Below are 11,878 nucleotides of genomic sequence, written 5' to 3'. Positions count from 1 at the left end.
ACTTGGAATTCGGACTCAGATATTATTGTCCACATCCATAGCATTTTTTTTACTATTTATTTATCAACATTTAAAAAAAATAAATATCTCAACGTTGAGGTAAGTTAACTTCCTGTTCACAGTCCCACTGGACTCAGAATAATTGTTAAACAAACATAGAGTAATTTATGTATCCTGATAAAGTTCATTTGAAGTTGCTAAATTCATTCAATGTTAGGACCTCCCTCCCTCTCCTTTTTTTAATTTCTAAAAAAAACCCCAAATGTTTTAGCTATCAGGTGCATGATGAAATTAGAATGACAGATCAAACAGACTCTGAATTAAGATTGACACACCAAGCTCCACCCCCTCCACTATGGACCGTCCAAAGTGGAGGGTTCATCGTCAGCATTTTACCCCAAGCCGCAGCCACACACACATTAACGTTATAGAATGGTGAATAGCACAATTATTTGATTTGTTTTCATTTTTAAAATGCCAAGTTCCAAACCAAAAATATTTAACAAATTATCTTAGGTTTGCAAATCCCGAAGACTTTACACATTCAACCTTTTCCTGATTTATTCAAGAATTATGTTTTTTTCTATCACATAATTCGACAAGAAAAAAGGGCACAAGCGTTTGAAGAACGGCCAAAAAATGTTGGGTTTTTTTACGAATAAAAATGAGGAATGAAAAAGATCGAACTTTTGCAGTAGATGAAGAATCCAATCATAGATATATGGACAAAGTCGCACTAATTTATATATGATCAAAATGGATACACAATACCATTTCTCATAAAAATAGTGAGTACATTTCAAACAACACACGCTCTCCCTAAGCAAGGCTTTGTTTTATCAATACAGATTTTTGTTGAACTAGACGCTGATAATAGCTCCGCGAAAACGCATACTCATCAGCTACTTTTCACGTTCATATCATATAACTGACCGCCATTTTGCGGCCCGTTATTAAGGTTACAATACACATTGCAAATATGATAAGGGATAAGATTTTACTTTTATCGTGTTTTGATCGACCACTTAACTAAACACAGGAAAAAAAATATAAAAATGAAAACAGCAAACATTTAATGCTTTATTTACATATCAATAAAAGGGGGACAAACATATCACTTTTTCACTTCGATGAAAGAGGCAATTAAAAAAAAATTCAAATTATTTTGACACCGGTAAATACAGAGTTAAAATCTTCATCCAATGAGGATTTATGTGGTCGTAAATACACCTCATCACTGATTTCTAACCACGTGGCTGTAGACATTGACGATCCATTTGCTTGCGGACTAGCACCAGAAAATGCAAGGATTAACTGTTGGAAATTTGGGTAAATCCTGATCCCATTAGTGACAGAAAAAGTTATCACAGACACCTGAAAGAGATAGAGTCCAGGGGCTCGGAAAATAAAGGGTACTTAAGTCTTAGACAGTGCTTAAGTAGGACTTAAGTACATTCTTAGACTTAAGTCCGTAGCTAGAAGAGTACCTAGCTAGGAAAATTTAACCAAAACTTAGGCGGCCGGTAGAGGTGAATTAAGTATGTCTTTAGTATTGTTTTCATAAATTTAGAAATGTTATTGTTAATTATTTCAATTCAGCATATGAATGCAGTGTATTAATTACATATTTACACAAAAACATTATCTGAATATTCACCAATATATAAGTTTTGATTTAATTGATATAAATTCTAACAGTGGTTGTAATGAACTGTAACATTTCCCCCATAGTATGCAAATGGGCTGCTGAATAGGTTGTAAATACGTAATGGTCAGTTTGCAAGAAGTAACTACTAGTATATATGTAAACTCTCAAAACTTTTATATGTTTATCTGAGTAGTTCTAATTACTTTTAAAAGCTTTGGTCGTCGACAAAACAAAACATCTAGACTGCCGAATCACATCGCCTTCCATAAACAAACCAACCCTAACCAATTAGTCACAAAAATTATTTTATTCTTTAAAATGATTTACCTATTATATTCTTCACAAGAGTTTTCTTTCTTTCGACACTCAAGCTATTCAGATGCTTGTTTCAATCTTGGCATCCATCTCATTAAAATTGATCAATACCTATCTCATCAGCGTGTCCATGCGTGTTGACTTTTCCAGTACATTCGTCTCAAAGTTCTGTTCTGTGCGGTTCTCTCTAAGGCGTCCATCTTTATGTATAGCTTGTGAAGGCCGTTGTCATGGAAACCAGTGGAAGCATTAGCAAGTTGATGTAGGGGAGAGGTACTTGATTCAGTTGTTGCAAAAACAAGTAGAAATAACAACAGAAATGTATGTGAAAGAAACCTGTCAACCCTTCGGGGATTTGACCATGTCTCTGCTTTGTATAGAATATTCCAAGTTAAGCGCTCTTTTTCTAATGGCGTTTTGACACGTTTAATTCCTTGGAGATATTTTAAAAACTTTCTTTAATCATTTTGTTTAACTTGTGTTCTGCAGATTCAAATGCAAAGGTACATAACATACAAGGCATGTTAGTATTTTTGTGGGTTCTGCTATAACATGAAAGAAAACAGTAGAGGGATTTTAGGAACTTATATGCTTTTATGGTACGACAATAAGATCCTATGCTATCATTCACAAGAGCATTTATTTAGAATTACATAATAAGTTTAATATCCTAGACGACCTAATAATGTCTGGTCCTCTTTCTTCCTTTACTGCACACGATTGCGTAGAGTGTCTAATGATTCATACATTTGTTGTTGTTTTTAATCCCAATATTTTGTTTCTGGCCCACATTTTAAAATGTGAACAAATAGATGAATATGTTTTTAGTTTTTAATTATGAATAAACATTGATAAATTAAAATACATTTGTCATTTTTGTAGTGTTGCAAGGGTTAACTTTTGGAAATTTTATAGATCCTGATGCCATTATAGCAAGAAAAAGTGATGAATGGGATATAATTATGGACTTGGACACGTGGACACTGTTCCGTTGAAGTCGCCTCCTTGGTTATACATCACCATATGACTATTAGTATTAAAGAAAGTGTTGCTATCACCTATAAGTCTATTTGTGAATCTCGTCGGTGTACCTAAAAAAACCCACCCATAAACTGCATTAAATGATTAAACAGAAAAAAATAAAAGAAATATATATGTATATTTTTAATTTGCAGAACGAAAATAAGGAAAAAATAGAAAACCCAACCACCACAATGCTGAATTATAAAATTATAAATATAAGTTTAGTAGCATAGTGACGATTTGTCATGTCTGAGATTTGTCAACTTCCACTTTGCTAGAAAAAAGATTACAAGATATAATGCTTAAAATCCAATAAGTAAAATGGTTAATACACTGTTAACGTAAAAATGTGAACGGTAAGTCTTGAAATCATTTAAAGCGTTTGCATAAAATGATATTATTAAGATTTTAAGGCAATGTATCCTTCCTTTTTGATTAAAATGTTTAGAAACCATATGTCAAGTTTAAATATTTTCAATATTCCAAACAACCAAAATCAATTTGAATTACCTTACCTATATTACATACCAAACTTCATAAAAAAACACCCTTATTAACAAAGATATATAGCGGGTTCCAGTAAATGTTCTACGAAGTTTCTTTTCTCCTTACAAAAATTTTAGGCTGTTTATAATTAATTCTACGTTTAACGTCACATGAAAATTTAAAACCTACGAGGAAGGGAGGAAAAAATAAACAAACAAAAACTTCAAACAAATGTGTATTTATTGAGAGTCACCCATTCAGTTATCATAACATCAATACTGTCATATAATACATATTGTAGAATTCGGTCCATGTTAATATTTGCATTTTCCAATCAAATACTTTTGTGTTATTTATGTTTATGTCCTTTCTAACGGTACATCATGTATACTGGACGAGAAGTGGAGTGACTTGCAAGCCCATCAAGTGGTACATCCAATGGATTTTCATCCCCATAAACATAACAACCTAAGGGAAAACTTTTTCTTTTCGTGGAAAATGTTGCGCAACTCACAGATTATCTACAATCAAAATAATGACATTTCATACATTTTCATAATGACACATTTTAAAATTTAACATATCAGAGTTGTGTTGTAAGATTCACTGTACCTACTTCTAAAAACTCAAGACAGTGTTCTTGAAATAACTGCCACCCTACAAGTGTATTCCACTATTTCCGTTCTTCAACGTAGCTCGCGGGTTTGCTGACATCACAATAGGAATCGACGTAAAGAGTTGACCGTCATAGTAAACTCATACATTTTTTTTTAATATGCATCAACCTCGCTTTTTTGTTACAATTATAACTTCCGTAATTTTAACTACCGCGCTCAATTTTTTTAAATTCTTTCGGCTTGAGCTAATTATTTTATATGATAACAAACTTATTATATTAGTAGTTGCCTGGCAATTTTTTTTGCATTGATAGACTCAGAGATTCATAAAAACAAAAATAGCAATTTTCTGTATCTTTACAGCCTTACGATAATTGCATTTGTGCATTTAATAACATTCACAATAATGTCTAATTAGTATTTAAATGTTCTAAAATGTGTTAATCAGCTAGTCTTGACAATAAATGCATTTCAATTTTTGGGTTCTCAGACGTAAGGAAATGATGACGTCGGGCTAACGTCGTAACGAAAATATAAGGTTTTGAGAAATCTTTTAAATCTTTAGAGTTGTTTTGCCAAAAATTGGCCGAGAACACATACTGTTTTTTTTTTTAATGAATTGATTCATAATTATCTCCTCTGTTATTGTGTTGAGTAAAATTAATTTCGTCTGAATTGTTTAAAAGTTTGGAGCCTAGTTTTGTAATGCGTTTCTCGACTAAGATGTGCATATTACTATATATTACATTCAAATGGCGTTGCTTGCTTTTATCAATGACACTGTATTTGAAACACGATAACAATATTACCGCGATGACGAATATCAAATAAATTTAAGAAATAAAACACTGAAAAGTATGAATCACGTGGATAAATTTTCAAGGTAGGATTTCTCACAAGTAGGTAAACCCGCGAGCTACCTTAAGCTAGGCCAACTGTTAGGTTCTTCCTATTATGTATTATGAATGAATGTATTATCATTTCTGAACATGATATTAAAAATGTAGATACATTTCAAATGTAAGGGGTTTGCAGTCGAGAACTCTAATCTAAATCAGTATATTATGCTGACTTAAAGCAATATGAGCTGCAATTTTCGTGGTTAATTTTTTTTACGAAAAGGTTTTTTTCTGCTAAAATGACATAAAATATCAAGGCTTTTAAATTTCTGTTAGCTTTATTTTTGTGGGAAAAGCTATTAAGAAGCCTGAATTGAAGCAAAATAGAATTATTGTCATCCTGTTCAAAAATTGATTTGCTATATATTCCTTAGAAGAGAAATCTTTCTTATGATAAAAATTAATGAGTTTTTCAAATGTTATTTCTCATAAAAGTTTAAGTAACATGCAGACTTATCATTCTAACAGGTTTTTGAACCAAAATAAAATTCTAAAAAAATACGACTCATATTGCTTTAATGCCTAGCGTTGGGGCTTTCTTCTTTGTCTTTCACCTCAAGGAATTACATCCATAATTATCATACTTAAAGTCAAATATTGTTAGTTTCAACACTAAAATCTTAATATGATTTTATAAGGTTCATTCACCTTTGAAATTGGATAAAAGTTAAATAATAACAAATTTATCACATCTTGAAGCTAACATTGGAGTCTATGGGGAAAGTTATAATTTTATAAAAAGTCTTTTTATATCTTTTCAGTACAGTGTTGGTAAGAAGTTGCTTAAGCTTTCCTCTTCTTGATAAAAAGGCAAAAAGCGTAACTTTACCGTACACATTTTGATTTTTTTAATAAGATGGGTAGTCATTTCAGTTGTTGATGGACTACTTTAATAAATAATAATTTATTAATAAATAATAAACAAACCTCGTTTTAGGGCGAAAGTTGGTTCAGCATGGTTCAGGCTGTAGCTCTGTGACTTGACAACCGACATTATACAATTTCAAATTAAGATTTTTACTGTCGACTTCGATCATGTGTTTGTCCAATCCATTTTTGTTCGTTTTCAAATGTTTTTTTTTTTACTTTGATAGTGGCGTAGACTCTCATTTTCTCCTTGTTATGAAAAATGAATACTTCGATGCTGCTTTTGAGCATGTTTTTCTCTCATACAGAATGTAGAATTAATTCGCTGAATGAAAACCCAAATGGAACGACTTTTTCATATCCGGATTTGTTTGTTGTTTTTTTAAAACAATAATTTCGCCGAAACCTACGCGTGCGGGTTACGTTAAATGTAGAATTTTTTTGAACAGCCTTAACAGCAGTAAAGGAGAAACTTCAGTAGGACTGTGCAACAGTATATTCAAGATGCAATGTAAATCAGATTTAGATACTTAAGAATTCCAAGGAACCTTAAGAAAATTTGAAATCCCAAAATAATTTTACCAGAATCAATAGCATCAAAACTTATGACTTTACTACACTTTATACAACTACCGATAAATTAAACGATAATTAAAGTCAAGGCTTTTTGACATCATTGATAGCTACATTTCAATAAAAATGGATCATGTAAATTAACTTGTAACACGGCCCTGTGCATTTTCTCTCGTTTGTGGCTGTTCAATAAATCATGATACCTTGAGGAGGCGGAGTTACCATTTGTACAATAACTTCCAGTGTCGGGAAGTTATTGTACAGGTAGCTGTACAACAACTTCCACCTTTATTACATGAAAACAAAATCCAAGAACATCAATTTATTAGCTTGAAAAATTGTCTTACAAGCAACAAAAAAAAAAAAGGAAAAAAAAAAAGAAACGAATTTTTAGAAATTAAGAGAATGCACAATTTCTCAGACTATTCAAAAATTGAAAGAAATATTACACTTTTGAAAGTACTGTCCATTTTTGGCATTAGTTATGTCAGAACCAAAGGAGCGTAATGTTTTTGTTGGACGACACGGCAGGTCGGTATTAGTTTCCATGTCGTCCTCGCGCTTTCTTTTCTCCAAGGATTTTGCCACCCCAGGAATAGGTTCCAATACTGCAGACACCTTCTTAAGAATATCGTCGCACGGTTGTTTGTATTTTCTTACTGCCTTTTCTGAGCGATGACCCGTCCTCCTCATTATCTCTTGTTCGTCCACCCCTGCCATGTATAATTGTGTTGCGCAGGTGCGTTTATCGGAGTGGTTACTGTAATTTCCCTCCAATCCAGCCTTTTTGCAGATCACTTTCATCATTGATTTCAGTTTGTTCACACCGACGAGTTGGTTTCCATATTTTGGCGGGCTTCCTTGCAACGGGCGTCGATAGAATGACCCCCCATTATCCAGACCATCCAAATACATTTTATAGTAGTCTGCGATACAACGCTCACCTAAGATGGAAGAAAAAACAAAATTCTTTGAAACATAATCAAAATAAGTAACATGTAATAACGATAAATGAGTTGATAGTTAATCAGATCATATCGAAACCTCAATTTCTTACACAATCTTTCAACAGGTGCAGATATACAAACTCCCCGGGGTTGGTGTCCCATACTAGATAATTGTTTTTGTCGGGGAGGGGGGAGGGGGTCGAGGCCTTCTCTTTGCAACTTCTACTGTAAATTTTAAAATTTAAAATTCTCTAGGGGGTAGAGGGTCGGGTCAAAACAAAAATAAGGCATTTACCACTATACAACTATTTTACTATTTATAAATGATTCATTGATTTACTTAGATAAATGGATTATTTTTAATGTTAACTTACCAGCTGAACTGTGATGTCGTATGCACTTATTTGGTAGCTGCATTTGCGCCAAACCGCCCTTGTACGTCTTGCTGGCACGCCCGATGAATTCTACATATTTTCCGGAGTTGTCAGTCCCAAGAACAAACTGACTACACTCAAGTTCGTGGTGTTCGTCATGTCCACGTAAACCAAAGAGTTTGCAGTTGTAATAGAACATGGTATGCTGAAGAGTTTCTGAATCTTTATCGCCGAATATTCCTTTGTTCCACATGCTTTCTTCATCCTGCGGCATGATGGGCTCCGCTTGCTTTATCGATGTTCCAAAACCGCGCTTCAAGAGGTCTTTCATCTTGCTATCGAGAATTTTCCGGAACTCACTAAATCTACAGTCATTGTTGTCCAAGATGTTTTTGTCAAAGACATTTTTGTCCTTAAGATGGCGCAATAATCCACAGGTAATAAGGTATAGGGATCGAGGTGGGTATTCGACGCCGTCTTTCCTACGGGTTTCCATAATGAACCGTCCAAGGTAAAAGTTCAGCTGCTCCGCAGCCATCACGTGCAAAAACGGGATTTCAGCACCAGAGTTGCGAAGTCGCTGGTTTCGCCATTCTTCAAAAACCCTCAAAGCCCATGCAGAATTTTTTTTGGTGTTTGCATTCTCAGTTGATGCGATTAGCTTGGAAATGTCCTCGTCCGTCGCAGGTTCTCCGAAACGGGTATCGTCATCCTCACTGGGTTCCAATTTTGCAGCTGGTAGTTTCGGGGCAGAATCCGTCGTTTCTGGGCAAGCATTATGATAATCCATTTCAAATGAACCGAACTCAGCACCCCCTTTCGCGTCCGTATTTACATCAACATTGAGGCTAAATATTTGGCACAAACCTTCGGAAATATCATGTTCCTGCTCTATTTCTTCACAAACTTGTGATAGTTGAAGGTCTTCATCTGTTATAATATCCCCGCATAAAAAGTCGAGATCGCCCAGGTCTATCGTCAACAAGCTCTGTTGATCCTCCATGTCCATCTTCGTCCGGTTTTAGGCTAATAATGACTCAAATTGATCGGGATTTGATGCACGTGATCTGCCGAAAATGATACATTTGGCGGCATTTAGATGCTGAAGCGGAAAATTCACCGGAATCATACGAATGTTGTCGATCATTTCGCGGGCAATGTTACGGATATTTTTTTTTTCACGAGCATATAATTCGAAAGATTTGATTGGTCCTTGATACAAGCCAGTTAAAGTATATTTCATCTCGTAAATCATGGATACCCAAGAGGGCAGAGACTCGTTTGCTGCGCAAACTCGTCACCGCCCTCTTGGGTATCCATGATATACTCGATAAATGTACTTTAACTATAACTTACATTGTCATCGGTCTTTAAAAAACTATTTTGTCAAATACCATTCGGATTTTACACACAAGCACTCTGAGGTAGATTTTGAAAAAATGCTTGAGTTTTTGATAGATAACATTTATGTGGTTTTTGGAAAATCAGATCTTCCACAATTTGTTGAAATTCCCATAAATACCAATAGCGCCCCATTGTAAGCAGACCTATTTTTGTATTGAGATGAAGAAAAGTTTATTTAAAAACTTGTACGTGAAAAAATAAAACACTCGCTGTGGCCTTCAACTCGACATTCGGGTATATCGACGACATATTATAAATTAACAATTGTTACTTCCATATTAATCTCGACTCGATATATCCCAGCAAACTTGAACTGAAAGATACCACAGAGTCTGCGTAATCTACTTCATATGTGAATATTTTACTTGAAGACATTGACCTAACAACAAAACTTTAGAATAAACGTGATGATCGACTTTAATTTTTCTATAGTCAACTTTCCCTACTTGTGTAGCAATACATGTATATCTTTTTCACCTGCATATAAAGTTTTTATCTCTCAGTTAATCCGATACGCAAGGACATGCTCTACGTATGAACAGTTCTAAAACGAGACAAGCTACTGACAAACAAGTTGATGAAACGGGACTACCAACAGTCTCGATTGAAATCATCTTTTCGCAAGTTCTAAGGTCGTTGTTCTATGGTCGTTACAACGACCTTTTCAGCAAATACAACTAGCGACTGTTGTTTTTCAATCTTATTGTTTCAACATAATTACTCACCTAATTGTCTACGGATTTCTCCGTTTTCCCGATTACGAAAAAGAACACACGGCAGGTGTGACTGGTCAGCAGAGGATGCTTAATCCTCCATGGCACCTAGTCCAACCTCTCATTTCATAAGAGGTCCGTTTTTGTTCTGTTCCTGTTATGTCTTTTACTTTTGGACTTTTGATTTTGATTACTGTTCGTTATCACCACGTGTCATCATGATAATCTAAGAGGTTTATATCTTTTTAATATTTGTCAAAAACAAAATTAATGAAAAAATACAACCCAGAAAGTAGCGTTTTTCTGTGTGAAAAATTACTTTCTACATGTACATTATTATGTCAATTTTCAAAATTATCGATATTCCTACGTCCTTCATATAAAGGCAACACTTTTGCCTTTATATGAAGGACGTTGGAATATCGATTTCCGAAAAATGAAAAATAAAATAAAATTTAAAACCTTTCCTCTAAAATAATTCAGATTTATTTTTACCTGCATTTTGTTTATTGTGTTAATTTTATAGAATGATGATAATATATTATCATACATGTTTCCAATTCCTTACAAGGTATATAGAATGAATATAATATATTATCATACATGTTTCCAATTCCTTACACACGGTATATAACTGGATCTAGAGATCTACTATAAGACAGCATCTTTTAATGCACCTTAAAAGAGGTAAAGACTTTCTTGACAGCTTTTTTTTTTCGAATTGCAGTACATGTCACATACGCGTCAATCGTAATGACATCTTACCTTTGTCCCACGGCATGTACACAAATACATATTTTTTTTAAAGAGAGGTATTGTGTTTTTTCCAAAGACTTTTAAATGCAATGAATTAAATATACCAATTTCAATTCCAAGTGAAGACTAAAATACCCATTTACTTCTCCTTCAAAAAGGACTAGAAGAAGAAGAAGAAGAAGAAGAAGAAGAAGTGTGGTGTATACTACCCGTGGGATAAACTTTGCTTTATCAAACAGGTTATTTCAAATACTTCTAATCGTGATTATTTATAACACAGCCCATCGCTTCAACGCTTTAGGGGCCTAGTTATAAAGATTTTCCTGTGTTTTACACATCACTAGTTCTATCTTCACAAATTGAATTAAAATATATTTTTTCATAGAAAATTTAAATTTAAATAATGAATGAAATTAGTTAGTTGTGTAGTTAAATGTAATAAAACTGCAAATCACTTTAGCTTCTGATTAATGGAAGGTAAACAACGATTGACCTCTAAAAGGTCAGGTAAAGATGTTTTACTTTGGAGAACCCTATGAATCTGTATTTGTTGTATACCTTTTCTCAGAATTGCATTAATTCTAATTCTAAGACAAAACGTCTTTTCCAAAAATGTAAGTGTATTTATCAAGTTAAAGGTAGCAAGCTTAAGGGACAGTTTCGGATAAAGTACCTCTTAATATTTTTGTAAAATTGAGAGTTGCTGTACTGAAAGACTTATGAGTGTTGTTAAGATTCATGAAATGGATTTAAATGATTTAGGTTTGAGGGATGTCCATTGTTGGAATTAGTATGCAATATGAAGGCCCCTTATGTTAAGTACATGAGAAGCAGAAAATGATTGTGAAACTTGCGGCTATGACAGTTTTTTTTATTTTACACAATGAAATTACAGCTTACAAACGGGAGGTAAAATAACACAAAATGTAGGTGGATTGGACATAGTAAACTATACATCGGTAAGTTTCTGACATGTGATAGTGCAACAAACACACAATACGCTAACATAACCATTGAAAAGCAGTGTGGAGGAAAATTTGCTTAGAATAAGTCTTAAACAAAATGCTACCTAAAAAGTATTTTTGTTGGTGGGCCCCGTTGAGGAATTTAAAGGTTGTTCCCTAAAATGCAATTGTTCAGATATGTATTAAACAGTCAACCTTTCTTTAACATTTCTTTTAAAAATGTTAATATTAAAGAGACCTTTTATTTAATATCAAGAAAAGGTGGCTGGCACGTCCAGTTAGGGGGAAGGA

At 33.8% G+C, this 11,878-nt stretch overlaps 1 protein-coding gene and 1 pseudogene across 1 annotated transcript; both read right to left on the bottom strand.

Annotated features, from left to right (window-relative positions):
• Positions 1–1,155: 1,155 nt before the first annotated feature.
• Positions 1,156–5,982, bottom strand: LOC128163287 (uncharacterized; annotated as a pseudogene).
• An 835-nt stretch (positions 5,983–6,817) lies between these two features.
• On the bottom strand, positions 6,818–8,230 carry LOC128163811 (uncharacterized). Its single transcript, XM_052827481.1, has 2 exons — positions 7,750–8,230; positions 6,818–7,372 (listed from the first exon to the last, which is right to left on the bottom strand). Exons 1-2 carry the CDS (start codon positions 8,078–8,080, stop codon positions 6,855–6,857), a joined length of 849 nt encoding a protein of 282 aa, XP_052683441.1. The 5' UTR covers positions 8,081–8,230; the 3' UTR covers positions 6,818–6,854.
• Between the last annotated feature and the right edge of the window lie 3,648 nt (positions 8,231–11,878).

This window comes from Crassostrea angulata, chromosome 9, assembly GCF_025612915.1.
Source record: "Crassostrea angulata isolate pt1a10 chromosome 9, ASM2561291v2, whole genome shotgun sequence".
Classification (NCBI taxonomy): domain Eukaryota; kingdom Metazoa; phylum Mollusca; class Bivalvia; order Ostreida; family Ostreidae; genus Magallana; species Magallana angulata.
This window is presented reverse-complemented; position numbering and strand designations above follow the sequence as displayed.

Bases quoted from the DNA above. Each gene is read 5' to 3' on its own strand.
- LOC128163811 (XM_052827481.1), bottom strand. From the start codon at position 8,080: ATGAAAGACCTCTTGAAGCGCGGTTTTGGAACATCGATAAAGCAAGCG. The intron at 7,373-7,749 runs GTAAGTTAACAT...CTTCCATCTTAG, and splicing joins ACGACATCACAGTTCAGCTG to GTGAGCGTTGTATCGCAGAC.